Consider the following 23,037-nt stretch of genomic DNA (forward strand, 5'->3'; position numbering starts at 1 on the left):
CCAGAGCCCAGACCTCAATGTGTTCAATATTACTTGGATTGAGACAAGCAGAAAATGCAAGCATAGCAGCTAAAACTGAACTTTGTGGAAAAATGTCCCTGCAGATTTGTTTGAACAACTGAAAGTGAGTGTCCTGAAAAGAATGGAAGCTGTAATAAAGGCAAATAGTGGACACACTAAATACTGAAACATTAGAAATGATATTTAGTTGTCAAGGCTTCTGTGTAATTTTCTGTTTGATAGATGATTCTTTCTGACACTGAAAAATAAATAACTTGTACTTGTAAGGGTGATCACTGACTTTTGCCCAGTACTGTATTAGACTAAATTTAAGATGTTTTCTCTTGCCAAGATTTCATATTTTCTAGTGCTTTATGCAACTTTAATGACTAAGGGCCAGAATCCTTATTTTTTATGATGCTGACAGAGAAAATGTGGAGCAATAATTCCACTTAACGGCATAAACACAGACAGGCATAATGCTGGCTAGTAGAGACAGGGGACGTGGACCACACAGCCCAGGAAACAAAGGCCCATCGTTCTAGAGGGTGCAGGCCAGAACAGAGTAGCATTGTTGCGGCCGTTCCGGGGCAGAGCTGTACTCGGGGGACAGGGCCCCTCTGTTGCTCTGCTGAGGCCAGGTCAGTGTTGAGAACAGACGGGGCTATTCACAGGCAAGGAGAGAGAGCAAGAGCGCTTGAGGTGGTAGTGGGGAGGGGGCCATGCTACGAAGATTGCTCTGACACTGGCCACCAGAGCCCTTACTGCAGTGCTAATACTGAGGACACATGACTCATCAAAGTGGGTGGGTGGGAGGGTGGTGGGGGAACAGTTATTCAGTGCGTGAGGGAAAATGAAAACAAGACTTACTGCCTGCTGTATGTGAGAGGCTACACAGAGCCTATTCTCCATCTGAGTGCAAAGAAGCAGACACTTGCACATGTGCCACCACTATGTCAACAGCAAGAAGTGCCTGTACGTGCATTGGTGTGTATGACACACTGGCCAGTAATAATAACTGATAGTTAAAGCCTTTTTGTAACTGATATCGGTACATATAAGCAGCAATTTTACTTTTTTGTATTTTAAAACAACTGTTTACTATAACTTTTCCCTAAAAATCCTATAAAGATGCCAGCTGTATAGATGACTGGAATGATGAGTTTTCAAATGACTAGTTAGATGGACGACCTTGAAATTCGTCTATGTGTTTTATTGTGGTACCTTTCCTGAACATTTGTTGCAAACAAATCACAAGTTAATGATAATTACTAGCTGTAATTCTAATACTGGACTGATAGCACAGACCTCAATTCCAAAAAGACAGCATGTGAAATGCAAATAAAAACAGAAAGCAGTGATGTGTGTAAATCTAATCTACCTTGACCTGCATTTAATCGAAAACAGTACAAAGACAAGATATTTAATATTTTACCTTATAAGTTGTTGTTTTTTTTGTAAATATATGTTCATTCTACACTTGATGTCTGTAACACGTTCCAAAAAAGTTGGGAGAGGAGCAATCTAAGAAAAAACATCTTAAACAGGTCATGCAGTCATGCTTAATGGCACTGCATTAATAACAGGCACACTTCTGTGATGTGGACTACCAAATGGTCTTGATAATACTTTGTCAAACTGTTATCAATAAACATAGTTTGTCACTGCATCTACAAATGCAATTTAAGGCTGTACTATGAACAGTCTTAAATTGCATTTGTACAATTTAAGCCATAAGTCAACAACACCCACAAACACTACTGACTTCCTTGAGCTAAAACTTATCTGAAATGGTCTGAAGCACAACGGAAACGTGTTGTGGCCTGATAAGGCAAACATTCAGACTGTTAAGGCAAATAATGGATGTTGTGTCCTCAAAGTACAAAAGGAGCACTTATATTGTTACCACTGTAGAGTTAAAATACCAGGGTCTGTCATGGTCTGGGGGCATGGCATGGGTAACTTGTGTTCTATTACCGCTGAAATACATAAACACATTTTGGAGCAACGTATGCTACTTTGTAGATAATGTCTTTTTCAGGGACATCCATGCTTATTAAGAACATGACAACAACAAGCCACATTTATGAAAAAATAACACATTTTATAATTTTAGATATCAAAAAATGTTTTTGTATTGTTTTAAATGTAATACAGGTTAAACAGAATTTACTAATCACTGCTTTCTGTTTTAATTAGCATTTAACATACTGCCCCAAGTTCTTTTTTTTTTGAGGTCTGTAGTTCCATTTTTAACTTATCATCAAATAATGCCCTCCGTTATACTGTATACCCTTACTATGCATATGTGTTTGTGCATGTGTGCATAATTTACTAGTGTGTGTATATACAGTGCATTTCTCCCAGATGGAGGCTCCTAGCAGGAGGCAGTGCTCTGTCGTGAGAGTGATCTAGTGCTGAAGTCTTCCTTTGGATGGACACCATTACACTGAACCCTTACTCAGCACTTTTCACCTGCCTTAGGCCAGCTTCGTTAAATACAGGCTCCTGGCCAAGGGCAGTACCCAGAGCTTTCCAGAACATTACCACTCACCCATGGATAATTTCATAGTGCATAGACCATTATAACATGGTGCATTTCACTGTCATAGAAATGAGGAAGAACAATTCTTACCAAATATAACAAATAAATACGGGCATGTAAATATCGGTACAGCAAAATATTATAGGCTTACAATGTACTGAAAAACAGTGAAATGGAAGGATGTGTGTCTTACCCACAGTAGTGGCTGCTATGACTGGAGAGACAAACACTGATGTCATGACCCCGCTGGCCACTGTCAAGTAATGTTTACTTCCTGAGATATTGTTTTTCTTACAGCGACTGTGGACCTGAGAAAGACAGTAACAGATACAAACAAGAATAATGAGAGAAGTAAGGTTTTAATAAAGCAACAAGCTGCTTGAGGCCATGTTATGTAGTGATTTTACAGTGGTTAAGGGTGTTGGCACTTCATGTGAAGTAAAGCAAAATGGCTGGCCGTGAATGGCTTATTACTTTTATAAAACAGTGACATAATACAATATTTTAATGCATCAATGTTCAATAAATAATTATGTTCAATAAACACAATGAACAATTAATCCACTAATGCAGTCAGTTAACAGTACACTGTAAACAACTGCTTTAATGAATATTTTCAATAATGTAAATATTTTCAGTACAAACAATAACAATAACAGTGTCCAGAATGACTGTAGATATTTGAATGCTGTGATTTGATGGAATATTGTGGTTTTAATACAGTAATTGTATTCTTGTAAAATTATTGTTAAATGCCATAAAGTCCTACACTGTATATTTACTGGCAACTAAGCTGCTGGTAAATTACTGTAAATTTTACAGTTTTTACAGTGCAGGCTGTTGTTACCAAACAACATAACGCTCAAAGACAGCACAATGGTTTTTAATAAATTGATGCATTAACACATAATTCAGTTGATGTGTGCAGTTAAATTATGTGTGTGTATATCAGGTATTATACAGTAGTGCTGAACGCAGCTAAGCCAATCAGATTCCTGGAAAAATCTGTTTTATATTCCTGGATGTAGAATCTACTCAGCAAGATTCCGATATTCACAAACAAACAGCTGAGCTACTTCTTCCAAATCGGGCTTCTATTTCCTTGGGAATATGGACTCCTCCCTGTTACAGGTAGCCCTGCTAAATGGTGGAGGACATGAGGGCTGACCCCTCTGCATAAATTTACATTAATGTATTTAGCAGCGCTCTTAATATAGCGGATGTGGTCAACCCTTGGCATGACCTTGTCTCTATGGTCTACTCAGAGCTATTAAATGCTTGTAGACCTATTTCACCACAAGGCCAGTGTTGATGCAGCGTTGAGTAATGGCAACATAGCTGAAGTCTCTTTACCTTGCGGCCCATGTAAATTGGGATGCCCACAATGATGACTGGTATGGCGATGCCTGCAATGAGTGAGATCACTACTGGAGCCCCCAGCAGCATGCCCACCTGCCACAGGACCTTCCGCGTCTGTGACCACGGCTTCTTTCCCCAAAAAGTGCAGCCTGAGGGACTAGAGAAAATACAGAGAAAGGACAAGAGAAGAAAATATAAATTAGCTGGTAATTGTTTTGGGTTCACCTGCAAGCTTATTAAGAGGTACTCTGAGAAGTAGTTAAAATAAGGAAAACTTACAATAACCAATATATTTTCATAGAATCTTCTGTAGTACTTTAAGTGTTATCCTCGGGAATCAAATTTAGTCTTATTGTATGAAAAATATACTCAGTTAGGGATATGTTTCCTCAGCATTTGTGTGCTGTTTCATCATGGCTATGCTGATGTAACAAATCTTATTCATGTGCAACTGCTTGACCACTTCTTTTTGACTGAAATAAATCTGAATATAAATAAAAGCTTTTTACTATGGTTTATAATATAAATAATTATTTTTTAATACTTCTCACTTCTTGATTCAGAAACTACAGGAAATGTTAACATACATTAATGATCAGTGTCATAGACACTGTGTCAATGAGATCATAGACAGTCTGTCTATGATGGACTGTCATCCAGCTGGTAAACAGTTTAAGCTGTGTATTTTAAGCTTTTATTATTGTCTTCCAATGAAGAATTGTTTAGATTTAACAGGAAAAAGGATGTTTATTTTATGGAATTTCTTCTACTTCTCTAACAAGTGACTGGAACCCCTGAACTGACCTCTGCAGTGATGACTCAACTGGACAAATATGCCCATTTGTTTACAACCATTTAATCAATCCACAGTTAAAGTTAAGGACAGTGTGCAAGTGGGGGAAGGGCTGTATGATTGGGGGTTTATAGTTCAGCCAATCAGCTATTTTATAACCTCTTACACACACACACACTGATCAATATTCTATGATCTCATCCTCGGTTAGCCTCATGCCAATGCCTGCCTTTCTGAATTATGATCCTTGCAGTTAATGTCTCTTTTTGCTTCATTCTGTTGCTCGGATGGCCAAATAGCTGAGATCACTATGGAGTGCTGCGACAAAACACTGCACTACGAGCGACATTTGAGCTTAATATTGGATGTAGTCAATGCTCAAGAGCAGAGCAGAGTTAGAGAGAAAAACAGAGTCAAATTGAAAATAAAAATGTTGGTGAGGAGAGCTTCACGTTGTCCTTGTTTGCACAGAAGCACTCGGACAAGGAGAGGAGGGGACACACGTCAGCACGAGACGTGAAAGAGAACAGAGCCAGACATTCACCATTTTAGCACACACACAAACACACACACTGTGATCGTCTTTCACTGCCAACTCATCATAGCGAGTAAAAGAAAACACCACATTCAAAAAAAGCTGACTCAATTTAGCCTTATGGAACCAAAAATCTACTTTTAGCTCTTCTAAATAAATCTTACAGATTAATATACAACTTGTAATCCACCAAAAATAAAATCAGGTTTTAATTTGCAGGAAAGTAAGAAATTTAGCTAATCAGCTTTCAAGCAACTCCTGCAGGGTTGGCTTGCACAGGCATGGAAATATGAAGAGATTTCGTTGATTAATTGATGAAAGTCTGCGCTGGCTGGTGCCCAAGAGCGGAAAAATCAATAATGCCCTCAACTTCAGTGCAGTGATAGTCCAGCAGCAAAGCATGGAATCACTGCTTTTCCAACCAGCCTTTAACCCTTTAAAGACAGTGTTTCTGCTTTTTAATCTAGTCTGTTTAATCATGGCTAATTCCTACTCGCTAATGAGGTCTCTTTTTTGCACTGCAGCTAAATTGGTGTCATTGGACAGCTGAACACGCTTTTAGGACGACATTTACTACCAAAACTGTTATGTTAGCTAAAAGATGCCCATATTGGCTAGCATCATGCTGAGTGATGGGGAAGAGGTAGGACCATCTTACCAACCCAGAGAGAGAGGCGATCCTACCCACCCAGAGACAGGGGCGTTGACTGGTCATGTAAAGAGCCAAGGCTCAGGCCAGTTCCCTGTAGAAATGTTTTGGGGTATCCAAAATGCAAAATAGAACCAAAAACCAAAATCAAAATAGATAAACTAAAAAATGGTTTAAGTCCTAAAAGATTAAACATGCTACACTCTATTCTATAAGGATAATCTTTGAGTGTCTGCAACTGGACCTAAGCCCAACTGGGCCAAAACTCTGTATCTTTTTGGCCTAGTTGGTTCAGTAGGTCCAGTAGGTTCATGTGAGGAATGATTTTTCATTGGATTTGGACTGGGCTTGTATCCTAACAAGTAGATTTGCCGATTTTAAAGAAATTTCATGAACTTATGCATCTTCTGTCTTGCACCCCCTCTCCATAAAAAAGCATTGCCAAAGGAATGGAATGCTCTGGAGCAGCCACACATGACCTAAGATCACCATGTACAACGCCAAGCATCAGCTAGAGGGGTATAAAGCCTCCCATCACTCTGCTGTGGAGCAGTGGAACTACATTTCCTTGAGTGATGGAGCTCCATCCAATACCTTTAGGTTGAGTTGGAGTGAATATTGTGATCAGTACGTGACCTCGCTAATGTGTGACCTCACTTATGGCTCACTATAATCAAATCCTCACAGCAACATTACAACATCTAGTGTAAAGCTTTCCCAGAAAAAACTCTTTAATAAAACATGTTGGATGAGCAGGTGTCTATTAACATACAAAGTAAAGGTGCTATTAGCAGCATATGAACTCAGGTTACACATGTAGCTGTTCTGCTGAGTTAACAACAATGACAGCATGTGTCTCTTGAAGTAACTGGAGAATTCAATATGTATGTGTACGTGTGCTGGTACCTGAGGTAGTGCACGTCTGTGATCTCCTGCATACACAGCCAGCAGAACTGACACGCACACACCGTGCAGTTCATCCTATTGCAGCTGCCATCATTGGTCTTCATGATATAGGCACCACAACGCGGACATGCTTTAATCTCCTCCGCATCTGCAGCACACACAGCAGCCATAATCACTCTGGGTCGCAAGGGCAAAAACCCTAACAGCCTAGATTAAGCGCAATTGCGTTTCTGTAGGCTTACTAGAAGAATATGAAGATATGTTATCGTTATGTGACACTCTGTTATATCATAATATGTTTCTGTTCATCTGAAAAACTGCATGCACCACAAAGAAGATTTAGACCAATTGACCATTTGCAAAAATTATGACAATTGACTGAAAATGTTCTTTCTAGAGAATCTGTCGAGAGGAGCACTGCCACTCAGTAATGTGTGGGTTTGTCAGATGCTAGAGGGCCCTCTGAATGAGTCCAAAATGAATGGGTTAATAGAATTCATTCCTGAATGGAGTTCGTTTTCTGAACACAGACCAGCATAAAACATTTGAACGCTGCTGTTATATTTTTGAGCACTTCTGAACTTATAGGACTTTATAATGGAGCCTCATGTACATTCATAATGTCAGTGAGCATGAACTGACTCACTCAGCCAATGAGCTGCTCCGCTCTTTAACCAATCGGCATGCACTAGCAGTAATGCAAGCGCTGTCCTGCCCAAAACCTGTTCACACAGTAACACAGTAAGTGAAATACATTCTTCTACTTTCTAAAATAAAAAGGAAGGTCCTGGACACGTGGTTAGAAATGGTTTTAACTTTTTGTTTTTAGCCATTTTGCTTCATTAACACTCATTCATTTAGGAATTGCTTGAGAGCACGCTCTGGCATTTTGAAGTCATGTTTTTGATATAACGGGAGAAATAGGAAGTGGCCAGGCTCCCCTTAAACTGGCTCTGGTTCTTTCCTCAATCAGGCAAAGGAAGAACCTCTCAGGACAAGCCTTCGGTAAGACACTGGCAGTAAATTAGTAGGAGTAGAATTACTATAGGAATTGGTGGAAAGGTGTTACTGAGGAATGTATAATGCCTCAAAACATGCTAACCTGATCTCCAGGAAGTTTTTGTTTTTGTTTTTTCCCTGAAGCTGAAAAAGTATCTGTGTTACTGTATTTGCTAAAATAATTTTATAGGATCGCAAATGATAAATATATCAATATATATCAAAGGAGATCAGCCTTTTTTTCTTTGCTAACAGGTAGCTTAATAAATCAGCCAGATTAACTAAGACTGTACAGAGCTCATATTTGTGACTAAAACAATGTGTAAAGATTAATTCAATCGAACATTTGCTGTTCTTTGTATTGTTCCCTGAAACTTTACTGAAAGACTTGATGTAAAAGATAAGTCCTCCTCAGCAACCAACATTGCTCTGACAAGCTCAAGTGTTAGCTTTAGCATTAGCTTCACTCAAGGTGTAGCTCCTGTCACTAAATTCTTCTCCTTATTAGACATGAAAAACAGCCTCTTTAACATCAAGTGACTAAACAATTTCTCTGGTTTATTTAATGTAAACATGGTTTCCAGAATGCAATTTTTGCTCGCTTTAAATTGGCCAACACACGTTTTATCAGTTCAAACATGCATGTCTGCACTGAACATCGTGTAAAGCCAGTTTATTTCTGAATAGAAAGTGTTTTAAATGTACTCCTAACTGTGTGCTTCTACCTTTTCCTTAAGTATGTTAGAGTTAGTGCTACAGATACATCAGGTGGCTTGATAACTGAGAGAGGTGGGACTTGTCAATTTTGCAAATGGTCAATTATCCAAAAAACCATTGTACTCATAGCCAGTAAAGAAGACTGTCGAGAGATGCGGTACTTTCTGCCATACCTCCGCCAGGCTCCTCGCTGAAGACGTACAGTGTGGATGCGTCATTTGCCCCCGAGGTGTGACGGGCACGCTGCCGCCTGGCCTGGTCACAGGTCTGGTCAGGGTGCCAGAGCTGACGGCAGTGGTAGCAGAACTCAGTGTCACAGCCCTCTCGGCCACAGCTCAGCTTAGGACACTCCGCACAGCCGTAGGCTATCACTGCATAACTACACAAACAATACAGCTTTTACACATGGGCACTCTGTATCAGCCTTATCTACATTTAGCATGAAAACTAGTGTGTTGACTAGAAAGATATATAGCTGCACTGTACTGCACAAGACAAAATGTTAGGGCTATTTGCCAAAGATGATTTGAAACCTCTGAAAATTTGACCCTTTCAATTTTTGGTCAAAAAATTGACTTCAGTTTTGTCTGAAAAAGTGGTGGTGTTTTCATTTTTTAAGATTCCTTTAAAGGCTAAATAAGCCTACAACATTACAAATCAGTTCACTGGCAATAAGAATTCAAAGTAGCGGTTAAAAAAGACACTGTTTTGTTTGCAGTCCTTCACCAGTCATCGCTGATGTGTTCAAACAGTGCTAGGAAGTCACTGTAGGCAATTCTCTGCCTTCTCTAACTTTGTAATATAAATAAAAAGCAAATAAAAGTAAATTATTTAATGGTTAAAAAAATTATTATTATTTTTTTTTAATCCTTGGTTTTCAATGTTAGTTTGTGGCCCAGCCAAGAATTTTCATTTCAGTGCGTCACTAGTACAGAGAATCTGAGAATCTAAACTCAAAGCAGGGTTTTTTTCAGATGCTTGATTCAACTCTGATCTTCTTGAATGAGGGGGGAAGCAGAAGAGAGCGAGTGTAGGAGACACCTAATCCTGCACTGTTGGCTGGAGAAAACAATCATCTCACCGGTCAGCCACAGCTTCCCAGCACTAAACTGCTTCTGTTGCTGTAAAGAAATCCAACACTGGCCTCTCGAGCCATGAATAATGCAACGATGAGGAACGCACTCTATCACCCAGGCCCTGTGATACAGCATGCAGCCAGCTGAAACTTATAATGGCAAAAGACTTTTTTCTGCTATATTATTCTAATATATTACACTATTGTTCAAAAGTCCAGCGTCAAAATTTTAAATAATACTAATGTAGGTTCTTAAATGCTAACTCTGTATAACTTTACAGATTTCAGATAATTAGTAGGAAGAGAAATAGCAAAAAAGCTGAAAAGAAAAATGAGGAGATTTTAAATGTGTCAAGGAAGACAAACAGAGCTGTAGATGATTCCATAATGACTGAAAAGGGTTTACAGTATTTGGAATTACGTTCAAATAAAATTAATATCCAGAATGCTTTGACTTTTAAAATAGTGATCGTATTTTAAGGCAGATAGCTTAAATAAGTATATAGAACATATTATTTACGTTTATTAACTTCTTGCTGCTCCCAAAATATTTGAAACACTGAAATAGGGGGTGCTTCTTTTTATTGTTGTTTATGGAGTAACACGCACCATGACTGAGAAGCACTCCTTTAGCCTGCGCAACACATCTTTGTACCACATGTTTAAAGTCATGATCACAAGGACTCTTTGATATCCATCAAAACGCATATTTTGCCATGGAGTTCAACAAAGACAAGGCGTTTACTGACAACAGGTACCAACACAGAACAATCTGCAAAAACTATGCGTCACTGTCCATTAAATAAAGTTCAGTTTACCAGAGTTAAACCATTACGGAGCGTACCCTAACGTACTAAGGTGTTCGCTAACAAGAGGTGGTTTGGGGTGGGGCTTTAGTAAGTTACGCTGATTTTGAACAAAACAGAGGAGACATAAATGACTGCCTGTCAGCTCACATTCAGAGCTGTAAAGTCCAGCTTTCAGGTTCAGTATAACGGTGACCAGTTCGATTAAAATTTACAAGTCTGGTTGTTTAACGTTTACTTGAGTTTCCTGCTAACATCGATCTCCACTCACAAACACACCCACAACAATCCAGTAACTTATCAATGTTTTTTGGCAGACATCAAAAATTCCATGTGAATGCAGTCTAAAGCTCAGCTGCAGCCCTCAAAGCCTACAAAGTCTACACCTTGGTGACATCAACAATGTGCAGCCCTATAGGGCAAGAAACCTCAAGAGTGCTTGGTTTAAACGTGTGCATATGGGACAGACTCATTCGACATGCAAGCTTTGTATGTGCTGCATGCAGCTATCAGTTGTCCTCATTTTTTTAATGAGCTAATATGCTTATCTACAGTGGCTGTATTCAGATTACAAGCATAATTCAGCTTAATGATAAGCTACGTTAATAAATAAATGCATTTTGACATATTTGAATGTCTCCCTCTCCACCCTGTTGATCAGACAGCTGTAAACAAAACTGTCCACTCTGACCGTCGGAGTATCTATCTCAAGAAATCTTGGGTAATAGGCCGCTACTAAGTCAGCATCGTTGCGGTCCTCTCTGAAGGCCACATTAAGGGCACACTGAGGGCTCAAGTGAGCATCCTTTTGATTGGCAAAACAATACATGCCGGTTGCATGCACAGATGTGGACTGGAATGTGTGCCATTTGGGACTAAGCTTAGGTTGAAAAGCGGTCAACTTTTCCAGTGAGAGCCAGCAAAGAACTCCTTTCATCATCCTAGATGACTAATCAATATCAAAGGTGCCTTCTGTCTAGTCACTTATTTAACACAGAGGAAAAGCCAGTGTATCCAGAGCTGTACAACACTCAGCACAAAGATTTCAAGAAGAGTTTTCTATTTATTATTCTATTTATTATTATTATTTTCCATTTATTATCAATTTCAAAGTGTTTATTGCTCACCTCCATCTAGCATTCTCTCAGATCATGTCTTGTATTTACTTATGTCAGTCAAATGTGTTAACCCACCCCCAAAAAACCTTGCCCAGCTCATAAGCAAGAGACATGGCGCACCTCATGTTTAAAAAGGCCTTATGTGAACACCCCCAAAATCTATTAATACAACAATCAATTTCAATTAACTTTTGAATGGTAATGTATGCGTTTTTTGTACGTACTAACATTGTTTAACGTTCTTTCTCACTGGCCAAGCTGAAATGAACCCTGGTGTGTGAAATAATTAACTAATAACATCTAAACAGGCTTGGCCACGGTGATTTGTCAGTCATAAACCGTGTTATTGCATTAACCTGCAGTCCGGCGCTGGGCACCAGCGCGTGTCGGGGTCAGCAGCCAGGAAGCGGCGCAGCTGGAACTCCTCAAAGCGCTCCAGCAGGGCGCCGTCGTCCAGGATGGCACGGACGTCCGGCGGGGCCAGCGCCTCAGGGCACTGCGGGCAGGCGATGCCAACGCGGCTCTCTGAGATCTCGATGCGCAGGTACTGTCGCAAGCAGTCGGCACAGGCACGGTGTGGGCAGGAGGACAGGCGGGGGAAGTGACCGCGGGGCTGGCTCAGCAGGCACAGGGGACACTCCACCAAGTGCTCTAGCAGCTGCTCCTGGCTGGATGAAGACAGAGACAGGACCCCTGTGGAGCCGCTGCTGCCGCACTCTGCTGCTTGCTGCTCGCCCCCGGCTGCTTCGCCCTTCACCAAACCTCCTTCACCACTATCTCCTCCACCATCTCTCTCACCGAGGTTTGGATCCTAGAGTGAAAAAATACATTAGAGGGATAATTTCTTGTACACATATAATACCAGAACAATAATATAAACAATAAAACTCATTTTTACAAAGCTTTTCTGCAACCTCTCTTCATCTCTTAGTATTAAGTAAGCTTTTTTGTTATCCATTTCACGGAAAACTGAATTTTCAGCTATTGTTTTTTTTTTTATACTATATAAAGGTCGCAAGTTTCGAAACATACAGTTCCACAGTGCACACAGTCTATATATATACGGAACGTCAGCCCATTTTGAATCCATGGATTCTGTGATGTCACAAAAACCACCCAACACATTTACATCTATCCACCCATCTGTCTACAGCAGTCAAGCCCCACCCATTCATGCTGAAATTATAAGGAGTATCAGCCCAGATTGCTTTTTGTATGAGTGAAAATACAGGGTGGCCAATCAGAACAGACATCATTTACATATATTAGTGTTAAAGACACAGTAACAAAACAGCCTGTTCAATTCTAAGGGATACATAAAGGATGGAAAATGGTCATGTTGGTCATGCAAAAAGGAATTATCATCATTTTTGGTACATAAACTCACATAAATGTTACAAGTGGACCTTAAGTGGAAAATATAAAACGCAAGAAAAATGTAGGATATAGGCCCTTTAAGACTGATATTTGCAACTGAGCTCTTTTGAAATCCTCAGGAATGTCAGAAAAAATTTATTTCAGCCATTCCTGATACCTTTCAGATACATTTTTTTAGCCAGGAAAAGCATGTTTAATTATTTTCCCCACATCCGTCACTGCAATATCTCCGCTATAGGCTTGGCTATAATCTTCAGTAACAAAACGTCTCATCACTTCAATAAGAATTAGCAAGCTAAATTTCTCCATGCTGAATAGGTAATGATACGTAAACATGTTCATGGTTATGACATCACAGTCATAATGAATTCAGCATGCATTCTTTTTTTCAAATTCAGATTTCTTCTACCTCTCACTGTTATTGTGATTTAGTTATCTGATGCAACTGGTGGGGTTTTAGTTCTGAATTCTTTCAAGGTTACTTTCTCAAGCTCATAAAGGTGTTTTTCCTTGCCACTGTTGCCCTCAGTTTGCTCTTCCAGGGCTTAAACCTGCATTTCTGTTAAGCTGCTTTGTGATAACATCCATTGAAAAAATGCCCTTTTTAAATAAATTTGAATTGAAGTGAACTGAACTGAAAGTTTTTGCAAGATACAGTCCCTTTATTTACAGTCACAAACAGTGTTTTGAATGATGAAGAGGCTCCTGTATGTGCAAACTTGCTATGTTTTGTCATATAACAATGTAACCAAAGTCATAGATCAACTCTACCACTAGAGCCTCTGCATGGGTGCATGTGCATTCATCTGGAAGGGGTAAAATGTAGGGCTAAACCACTCTGTTTCCTGGCAACAGCAAGAAGACACTCACAATAATACTAATTAAATAAAATATCAGAGTGAGGGGAGGGAGGGCAGAATAGGATGGCCTACCTAGCAACAGTGATAAATATGGTATGTTCTTACAGACCCTTGCAGCCTGTTGATCACATACTCCATTCTTTTCTATTACACATACGAGACATATTATTTGATGTATTTTTGTAATATTTGACGTATTTTTTGTATTCGAGAAGAGCAGAATCTTCAATTGATGGTGGGCTACTGTGCTAAAATATGTACATTTTATTCATAATTCTGCTTTTGTAACCATATAGAAATAAATGTTGTATTTCTCTGTAAGACTAATCCAGGTAGATTTAGTCCCAGTTTCTACATTTTAAACATGTTAATGTATCACCATCTGCACTGGCATTGGCATATACACTATTCATACTATATGGCTAAAAGTATGTATACAAATGACCATCACAGCAATATGAGCTTGTTAGGCAGCCCATAGAAAATCGACTGGCATTGATGTGGAGCTGACCTTGCCCCCACAAACCCCCCATTGACACTACAACACCCTCTGCTTTTCTGGGAAGGCTTTCCACAAGATTTTGGAGTGTGTCTGTGGGTATTTGTGCCCTTTCAGTTAAAAGAACATTTGTGAGGTTAGGCACTGATGTTAGACGAGAAGGTTTGGCTCACAACTAATGTTCCAATTCGTCCCAAAGGTGCTCACTGGGATTGAAGTCAGGGCTCTCTGTAGGCCTGAGTTCTCTGAGTTCCTCCACACGAAATTCATCAAACCATGTCTTTAAGGAATTCACTTTGTGCACAAGGGTACAGTAATGCTGGAACAGGCAAGGGCCTTCCCCCACCTGTTGCCACAATGTTGGTAATGTATTATGTGTAATTGTCTAAAATGAATTTGTATGCTGTCGCATATACATTACACTTCATTGAAACTAAGAGGTCAAGCCCAAACCCTGAAAAACAGCCCCAGACCATCATCCCTGCTCCACCACACTTCACTGTTGGCACTATGCATACCGACAGGTAGCATTCTCCTGGCATCCACCAAACCCTGGTGTGTTCCCCAGACTGCCAGATAGTGAAGTATGATTAATCACTCCAGAAAACACATTTCCGGTGTCCGGTGGCTTTATATGACTCCAGCCGATGCGGCCCCACTCTGTGAGTTTACGTGGTCTATCATTTCATGGCTCAACTATTGTTTTCAACATCACAGATATTTCTATTTCACAATAATAGCACTGACAGTTGACAAGGGCTGATCTAGCAAGGCAGACATTTCACAAACCAATTGGTGGCAAGGTGCATCCTATGATAGTGCCATGTTTATAGTCACAGAGCTCGTCCATTATGACCCACGCCAAATAGACTGTTGGTCTATGTCTATGCACTTGACTTGATTTTATGCAACAGTTAGAAAAGGGTGTGACTAAAACACCCAAACTCAATAATTAGGAGGAGAGTCCACATACTTTTGACCAAATAGAGTATGTATTGATACTGGATATCGGCATCAGCCCACAATTCCCATATCGGTGCATCCCTATCAGAAACTCCTCTTAAACTCATAAAAAAACTGCCCCCAGAGTGGTTGAGTCCTGTGCATATCCACAGCAAGCACGCTCAGCAGAGTAAAATGGATCAGCATGCTACCATGTTTTCTATCACTGTATAAAAGAAGTGTGATCATGCCTTTTTTCACTGTGATAGTATCTGAGTGAGTGTGTGTGCATATTCACATAGCTGAATGTGCATGGAATTCAAATAGTTAAAAGCTTTTTGTTGATTTGTTTGATCAGAATAGTAATAAAAGGTGACTTAAATAAGTACACCTCTATATGTTTGTTTGCTCAGAATGGTAGTTTATGATACAAACAAAATAAAAATCAAATTTTCAGCTTAGTTAAAACATGTTTACATTCTACATGAGAGCAGCACTGAGAAAGTACATTATAAAAAGGAGCAGAGTAGATTATAAGGCAAAAATAGCTACATTCTGCTTAGGCATTAAAGGGTTAAAGTGCATCTCTTTCTTACTTGCTCTCCATGCTCTGGCTCATTAGGAGTTAACGTAATGGCCACCTCATCTCGGCTCGGAGTGGCGGGTTTCTCATTCTTGGGGTCTGATTTGGGCTTGCGGCTGAAGAAGCTGAGGAAGCTAAAGGGCTGAGACTGTTGCTTGGGCCTCTTCATGGTAGGAAGTACAACAGTCCAGCCAAACCAGCATGAGCAAATCAGGTCCTTTCAGCGTGCAAGCGTTTGAGTGCAGGACGCTTATGGTTCGTCGGTGGGATGCAGTAGTGTAGACATTGGGAAAGGGCAAGAAAAACGTCCGCTAGAAGGTTCCCCGCTGGAGGTCATGATCACTCCTCTAATAAATATACAGTGATTTTCTTTTTCTTAATCTTCTGTTCTCAGTAATTAAAAAGTAACCATCACTTTCAGCCACCCTGAAAGAAAAAAATAACATAATGTGAAAACAATGTCCAGGTAGGATCAGCAACCAGCAATTAGGCTAGTAAAATGCCACTACTTGATTGAGTGTAGCTCAAAGACTTGTTTATGAATTGATAAGGTTAAAAACAAGTTTACCAATATTAATGTTCAAAATATTACACCGAAGTAAGACCTAGTAAAGAAGAATGCAATTTTTGTAGTTTTTCTAGGGCTATAGTCAAGATAACCTTTGTCAAGCCCAAGGCTGGTCGAGATTGAGCCAAGACCAAGTCTAAATGTAGCAGAGACCAAGATCTAGACCTTAACAATTGAGCCCAATTTCACTTTAGAGACCATACTTAATACTTAGACTTTTAGGGTTATTCCTTGAATTAGGATTTACTGTTTAATACAATTATGTAATTACACTTATTAAGTAGTAATGTAATTAATTACATTACATTTTGTATCAACAGTTTTTGATTGTTTTCACGTCAGAAACTGACACAATTATGGCAAAAACGTAAATGACTTTTTTTCCGCAAATCAAAACTTTGCATATAACAATAACTTTTCAAAAACACAAACACAAATGCGGCTGTTTTCTGATCCAGCTGGCTAAATAAAACACAAACAGACACAATGATTTGGTTTTGAGTTGCTTGAGTGCAAGGCAGTACAGGTGGTGACAGTTAAAAAAAATATGATATTTTTTTAAATGTTACTTGTTCTTGGTCAATAGCAGGGTCTAAATTTGTCAGGTCCAATGGCTGAGTCAAGTCTATTTAAGCCCATGAACAAATACTAGCAAGTCTGACACAATAAAAAAAAGGGTCCGAGACTAGGCTTGAGTACAACAGCACTAAGTCCTTCATGTTTTACACCCTGTTTCTCTTAATAAGCATTGAACTTTAAGGATGGTACCCGGGTCTAGAGCAAACAAACAAGCTGCATAAGTCGCATATACAGCTTGTTTGGTTCAATACATTAGTGCACTGAGCCCTTGCCCGCAGTGGCAGAGCCGTGGTCTCTGTAATTACATGCTTGAAGGCTCAACTGAGGCAAAAATCACAGCCTCATACGGACAAAGTCAGATAACAAGCCCTTGAAAGTCACCGCCTAATAACAGGCTAATTTGTCTGAAAAGAGCAGATTTTGCCTGCCACACTAAACCCTGCACTCTCATTTAGAGTCTTTCACATGTTGAACATTTCAAGAATCTTTACAGGATCATTTTGATTGCTGAGTTTAATATTTATTGAATGTATTACCTTCAGAGGACATCAGAATCACTTAATGACACCTAACCTCACATATTGACTTAAAGACAGCTGTGTCAAGTAATGCTGAAAAAAAAACAAAACTCTGGCTTTTGACAGTAAGTAGTCTTTAGAAAGGCGTGTGTGACCAGAGCACAGAGGACACAAAGGACGATGTAAAATCAAGAAGTTGGACGCTGAACAGTGTACAAAGAACAGTGGGAACGGATGAGCGTGCGCCACATTTTATGTGGGCAGTGGGCCGGGAGGACACTGTCAGCAAAGAACACCAGGAATCATCCATGTTGAAAGCACAGCAGCTTAGTGGACTAGCCACAGCCATGTTTACTCAAGCTGACTGGAACAGCCTGTTATAGAGAACAGAGAACACAGGCGAATACACCAGGCAAACACCTTTCCAACACCTGCAGACGTGCTTACGAGAAACTGAACCGTGTTCTTGTTAGAACGTGTACAATTCCATTCCTATTAATACACGGTGTATATTTGGGAAATGCTAATAAAACCAGAGGTTACACTGACCGGTGCAAATTCTTTTTCCATAAAGGGAACATTACTGAGGGGCCCTCTATTTTCCTTCCTTTGTTAACATCCTCCTCTGAAGGAAAGACTCCCGGTGAGGGCCAGAGCTAGAAATGGAGACAGAAGCTGCAGGCAGACATTGCATCATTTAGCTGCCTAATGGTAAGCCAGAGAAAGGCATCCTGGGGATTTGTGGAAATCCTTGTGGGAGATAAAGTTTAAGTGCATCTTCAATATTCTACATGCTTTTTTGATCTGATCATATTGCTCAGAATTTCCTCTTTAGGGCTTTCCTCATAAGGGCTGTGCTTTCAAATCAACAGGAACCTAAACAGCTGAATAAAATAAGTAATGGATGAACTCTTATAAAGAGACTACATATATCTTATAATTGATGAAAATCCCCCACACTGTGCTTTGACCTGAGTCTGAACTTGAATCCATGAATATACTTGAATCTTCCTGCTGCACTTATATTCATTTCCGTATACAAGCTGTACCAACTATATTAAACAATACACAAAGATAAGTGTGTTAAAAGAGCTGAAAACATTACCCACTTATGAACGTCACATTCACTTGCTTCTAAAATACATATGTTGAATAACGATTTTGATACAGTATCAAAAAATCTGAAAAAACATCTGTTCAAAATGCTGCTTTAGAAATAATACTGTATCACTGACACACTCTTCAGACTCTTCTGAGGGGCTCTCATTCGCCGTCTTCCATGGAAACCACATAATGTAGAAAAACTGAAACAGTAACATTGCAGACGTCACACAAATCTGATTTTTTTCCTTGATGTGCACTGCAAAAAATCATCTCAGCAAGTGAAAACAATTTAAATGTAGTTAATATATCAAATATCTCTCATTGTGAGATTGTTGTAAGTATATGGTAAGATTACTTAACTTATTATTTAAGTTATTACTAAACATTTTCTACTAGCTTTGAGTTATTTTATCTCATGAAACTGTCTAATTTCACTGGTAGATCATTTTACTTGTTTTAAGCATTACATCTTTAAATAAGCAAAATTATCTTCGTTATTTCTCAAAACAAGTAAAATGTTATGGCAATAGAATACGACACTTTTACTAGATAAAATTACATAAAACAACTAAAAATGTCTAGAAAAAAATATTTTTACAACAGTCTCATAACGAGAAATATTAGATATATTAAGTACATTTAAGATGTACTGAGATATTTTATGGAAATGTTTTTTTATAATTTTTATATAATTTTATATAATAATGTTTTTTATAGTTAATTTATGGAGATGTAAATCTTTTCTTCTCAAATTAGTTCTGAGCCAATTTGGCTAAGTTCACATTACAAGCCTTATCACTCAAGTTTTTGCCCACGTCCGATCTTTCTAACTTGAGGGTTCACATCCATGTAGTGACTCAAATCTGTCAGTAATGCGAGTGAACCTGCATCCTGAGATGACCCGCATGCACACATCCTAATCAATAACGTCACATGTATCTCAGCAGTTTATGAATAGAGCGAGATGAAGGTGAAAGAGGGTCAGACGCAGATCTGATTTTTTCAGAGCGGTGTGTACACACAAATCTGATTGCACTTTCACATGTCCTCCTAGATCGAATACATGTCTGAATCATGGCCACATGACCTTAAGGAATTCATATCAGAATTTATAGTTTTTGTTTTTGTTTTTTTTTGTTTTTTTACAGCGCATAGGCCATCATTTAGGGTTAACGTGGCAGCAGCACCGAACCTGAAGCTGGAACAGCTTGTTCCACTGTTTAGTTTGTTTGCTGTTCATGATGCACAAGGTTTGTGACATTATTGATTAGGATGTGTGCACACGGGTCATCTCAGGATGTGAGTCACTTAAATACACAAATGTGAACCATCAAGTTAGAAAGATCAGATCTGAGCAAAAAATCGGAAGCTATAATGTCAGAAACCTATGACATTCAGTACATCATGAGGCTTGTAATGTGAACGTAGCCAAAAGATATCAGAATCATATCGGCATCATAGGGTCAGGCGATAAGGCAAAAATATATATATTGATATCTAAAGACATTCTCACAATGCACAAAGCTTATCAAAGTATTGTAACACAGACACAATGCATTAGTGGCACCATTTTTAAAAAATGCTATCAAAAAACTCAGTGATACAGTGATTTTTATTCAAACTTTCTGCACTGCACTAAATACAGTTAAACAGGACAAATTGTGCTCTCTTTGTAATGAAATATGCAGTTGTTAAGCATTTTTTTTATGTACTGTGATATCCACAAAATCTTCAGAAAAGTAGGTTATCATGAAAATGAAATTGATCATTATATGGATAGAATATTGTCATAATAACCACCCCTGAAGTATCAGCATATAATTGCTTTAAAAAATTATTTGCAACAGACATTGTGATATTTTAAACCAATATTTGATGGTGTATTGATTGTACTCCAAAAGGGCTGAATATTTAGGTGATACTGAGTTCCTGCACTTAAATATCTGCATTTTAAATTATTTTAATGCAATTGTAACCCCACAGAAATAAATGTTACATTTATCTATAATGCTAACTTTGTATAAATGATTATGTATTGGTATTGGCAGTTGAATAATATCAGATTTCAGCATGAGCCCACAATTCCCATATTGGTGCACCTCTAACAGTAACACATTATAGTTAATGCTTAATGTCAGAGTCACTGCACTTACTTTAATTGTTTATTTGTTTAAATGTTAATTTTCATTTTTGGGGGGTTAAAAATTGAAGCATGCTATAGAAGGTTTTAGGCAGTTCAGGATTTTTATTGTTTACAGCTCAGTTGCACTGTTTCATAAGATCACTTCTTTTGCACAAGGACATCCTACTTTGTGATCTTTTGTTTCATTTGAATTCAAATTAGTATTTTTTCTAAGTCAACCCAGTCTGTGTAGAATATAATTAGAGATCTGTAGAATCTTAATAAACAAACTGTAACAAACCAAGTTGAATCTTGACCTTAGAATCCAAAATCATATCAAACCTGAAAATATATGTATCATTACACTCCATATGCTGAAGCACTGAATGTGCAGAACACTGCAGAACACAAGGTAATCAAAGATTGCATTTTACTGCAAGGAAATGACCTACCAAGAACTCTTCTGTTGGATTGCCTACAAACACATTAACAGAAGTGTTAGAGGCTAAGAAAATACTCAGGAAGAACCATTTAGGGGTTTTACGGCTGTTCCACTTAAGGAAACCTGTTCAGATGTCACATAGATGCCTTTACAAAGGTTGTATTAGGGCTTAAACGTTCTCTAAAGCCTAATCAAAGTGGACACTATTAAGCCATTTATTTTCATTAGAAGCACTGCACGCCTGACTCAGGGACGCAATAAACAGGAGGACAGAGACGTTATAGCCTGCAGATCTCTTACATCTAATCTTATTTCTTTTGGTGTACCATGAACATAATTTGATCTTTAGGACGCTGATTACACATTTGAGGCAAATCATCACTGCAGTGCTATCGCAGCTAACCACAACTTTTAACGGTATCATTGCTTTGTTGATTTTTAGTCATGTATCAGGCTAGAAAGAACCCCAAGAAAGCATCTAGGCTTAAAAAGTTTTTAGGAATGATTTGGATTGTATCCAGAACCCCTATTGTATTAGCAACAGGCTGGGGTTCAGTGAATAACAGACGTCGGTCGTTTGGGACTTCCCCTCTTAGCAACAGGCATCCATTATAGCTCAAAGCAACTGTTGCAGAGATGGATGTGGGAATTAAAAACATGTTTCACACTGCTTTTCTGGTAGATTCTCTACACTAAACAAAAAGCATTCTAAATAGTATATTTAAAAGAATTAAATTTAAAAAAGGTTCTAAAACAATAGCAGAACCACTTTGGTGCTAGATAGAACCATTTTTGTGAGATTGCTTAAAGAACTATACTCAACAGGTTGTCTACTGTTGAGATTATAGATTATACAGGATAATAATAATAATAATAATAATAATAATAATAATAATAGCTGATGCAATATTAAATATAAAAATTCACCATCATAACATCGTGGAGGCAAACGTGGCATTCACACTAAATAAGCATCCACATAGTTCATTGAGTTGAAACTGGAGTTCAAAAAGTGATTAAAATATATAAAGAAAGAGAAAATCAGCTCCATGTTCACTTCAGATCTGAAAAAAAAAAACGCTATGGGTCTGAAAGAATGTGTAGCTGCCATGAAGCCCTTATTGAGAAAAAAGGGAAACTGAAAATATGAAGTAAGGGTTTTTGCACTAATGAAAATGCAACCAACTTCTAAGACTGAACTCTGGTGTAAAAACATCCCTGCAGATTTCCTGTCTCCTGAAAAGAATGGAAGCGGTAATAAAGGGAAAGCATGGACAAACTAAATACTGAAAATGTGATATTATATTTATTGTTGAGGCTTCTGCGCAATGTCTTGCTAAATATATGTTTTCTGCTTTTTTGCCTGATGCTGGAAAATCAATAACTCATACTTAATGGCCGTTTTGAATAGAAATTTACTAAATGTAGCGTGACTTCTGACTTTTAACCTCTTTTTTAAGAGACCATGTAAAAAGAAGTGCAGAGCATTTTTCTAAAAAGCTGAAACTGTTCTATTTATTCAAGTTTGAGGCCACTGTGCATTTTCAAACTTTCACAGCTGCACTGTACATAGTACTTAAGAGAACAAAGAGGTCATTTTGAAATGTTTACAGGGTAATTAGGAGATATTACAGCTATCAACAGTTTTTGTCTCAGGACAAATACCAACATCAGCCCACTCAGGCAGCATTGCATAATCAGCTCAAGGCCCGAGGCCCCTCCGTCTTACCTCTGACTTGCCTAACTGCTCGCTCTCTGCCTCAGCAAAAAGCTGATTAAAAAAGAAACATTTTTCCCAGGCCACGTAATGCGGTCCACAAGCAGTGCTCTCGAAATGAATCGTGCTTCATGCACAAAAGCAAATACTGTTATGAGCCCAAAGGGCCAATAATAAACAAGGAGAAATTCCAAAAGCACAGATTAACAAACAAGCCATAGATG

At 38.7% G+C, this 23,037-nt stretch overlaps 1 protein-coding gene across 3 annotated transcripts in view; it reads right to left on the bottom strand.

The window, feature by feature from the left end:
- si:ch211-278j3.3 (E3 ubiquitin-protein ligase RNF19B) overlaps nt 1-23,037 on the bottom strand; it is a 29,553-nt gene that overhangs the window by 5,453 nt on the left and 1,063 nt on the right. For all 3 annotated transcript variants that reach the window (XM_036581676.1, XM_036581674.1, XM_036581675.1), the window contains exons 2-7: nt 15,777-16,189; nt 11,859-12,313; nt 8,677-8,882; nt 6,788-6,935; nt 3,899-4,061; nt 2,739-2,853 (exon numbers count right to left, since the gene is read on the bottom strand). In XM_036581676.1, the coding sequence (XP_036437569.1) occupies nt 2,739-2,853; nt 3,899-4,061; nt 6,788-6,935; nt 8,677-8,882; nt 11,859-12,313; nt 15,777-15,932 (1,243 nt within the window). In that variant the 5' untranslated portion in view covers nt 15,933-16,189. The remainder of the gene's footprint in view (nt 1-2,738; nt 2,854-3,898; nt 4,062-6,787; nt 6,936-8,676; nt 8,883-11,858; nt 12,314-15,776; nt 16,190-23,037) is intronic.

Source organism: Colossoma macropomum, unplaced genomic scaffold (genome assembly GCF_904425465.1).
Source record: "Colossoma macropomum unplaced genomic scaffold, Colossoma_macropomum, whole genome shotgun sequence".
Classification (NCBI taxonomy): Eukaryota; Metazoa; Chordata; class Actinopteri; order Characiformes; family Serrasalmidae; genus Colossoma; species Colossoma macropomum.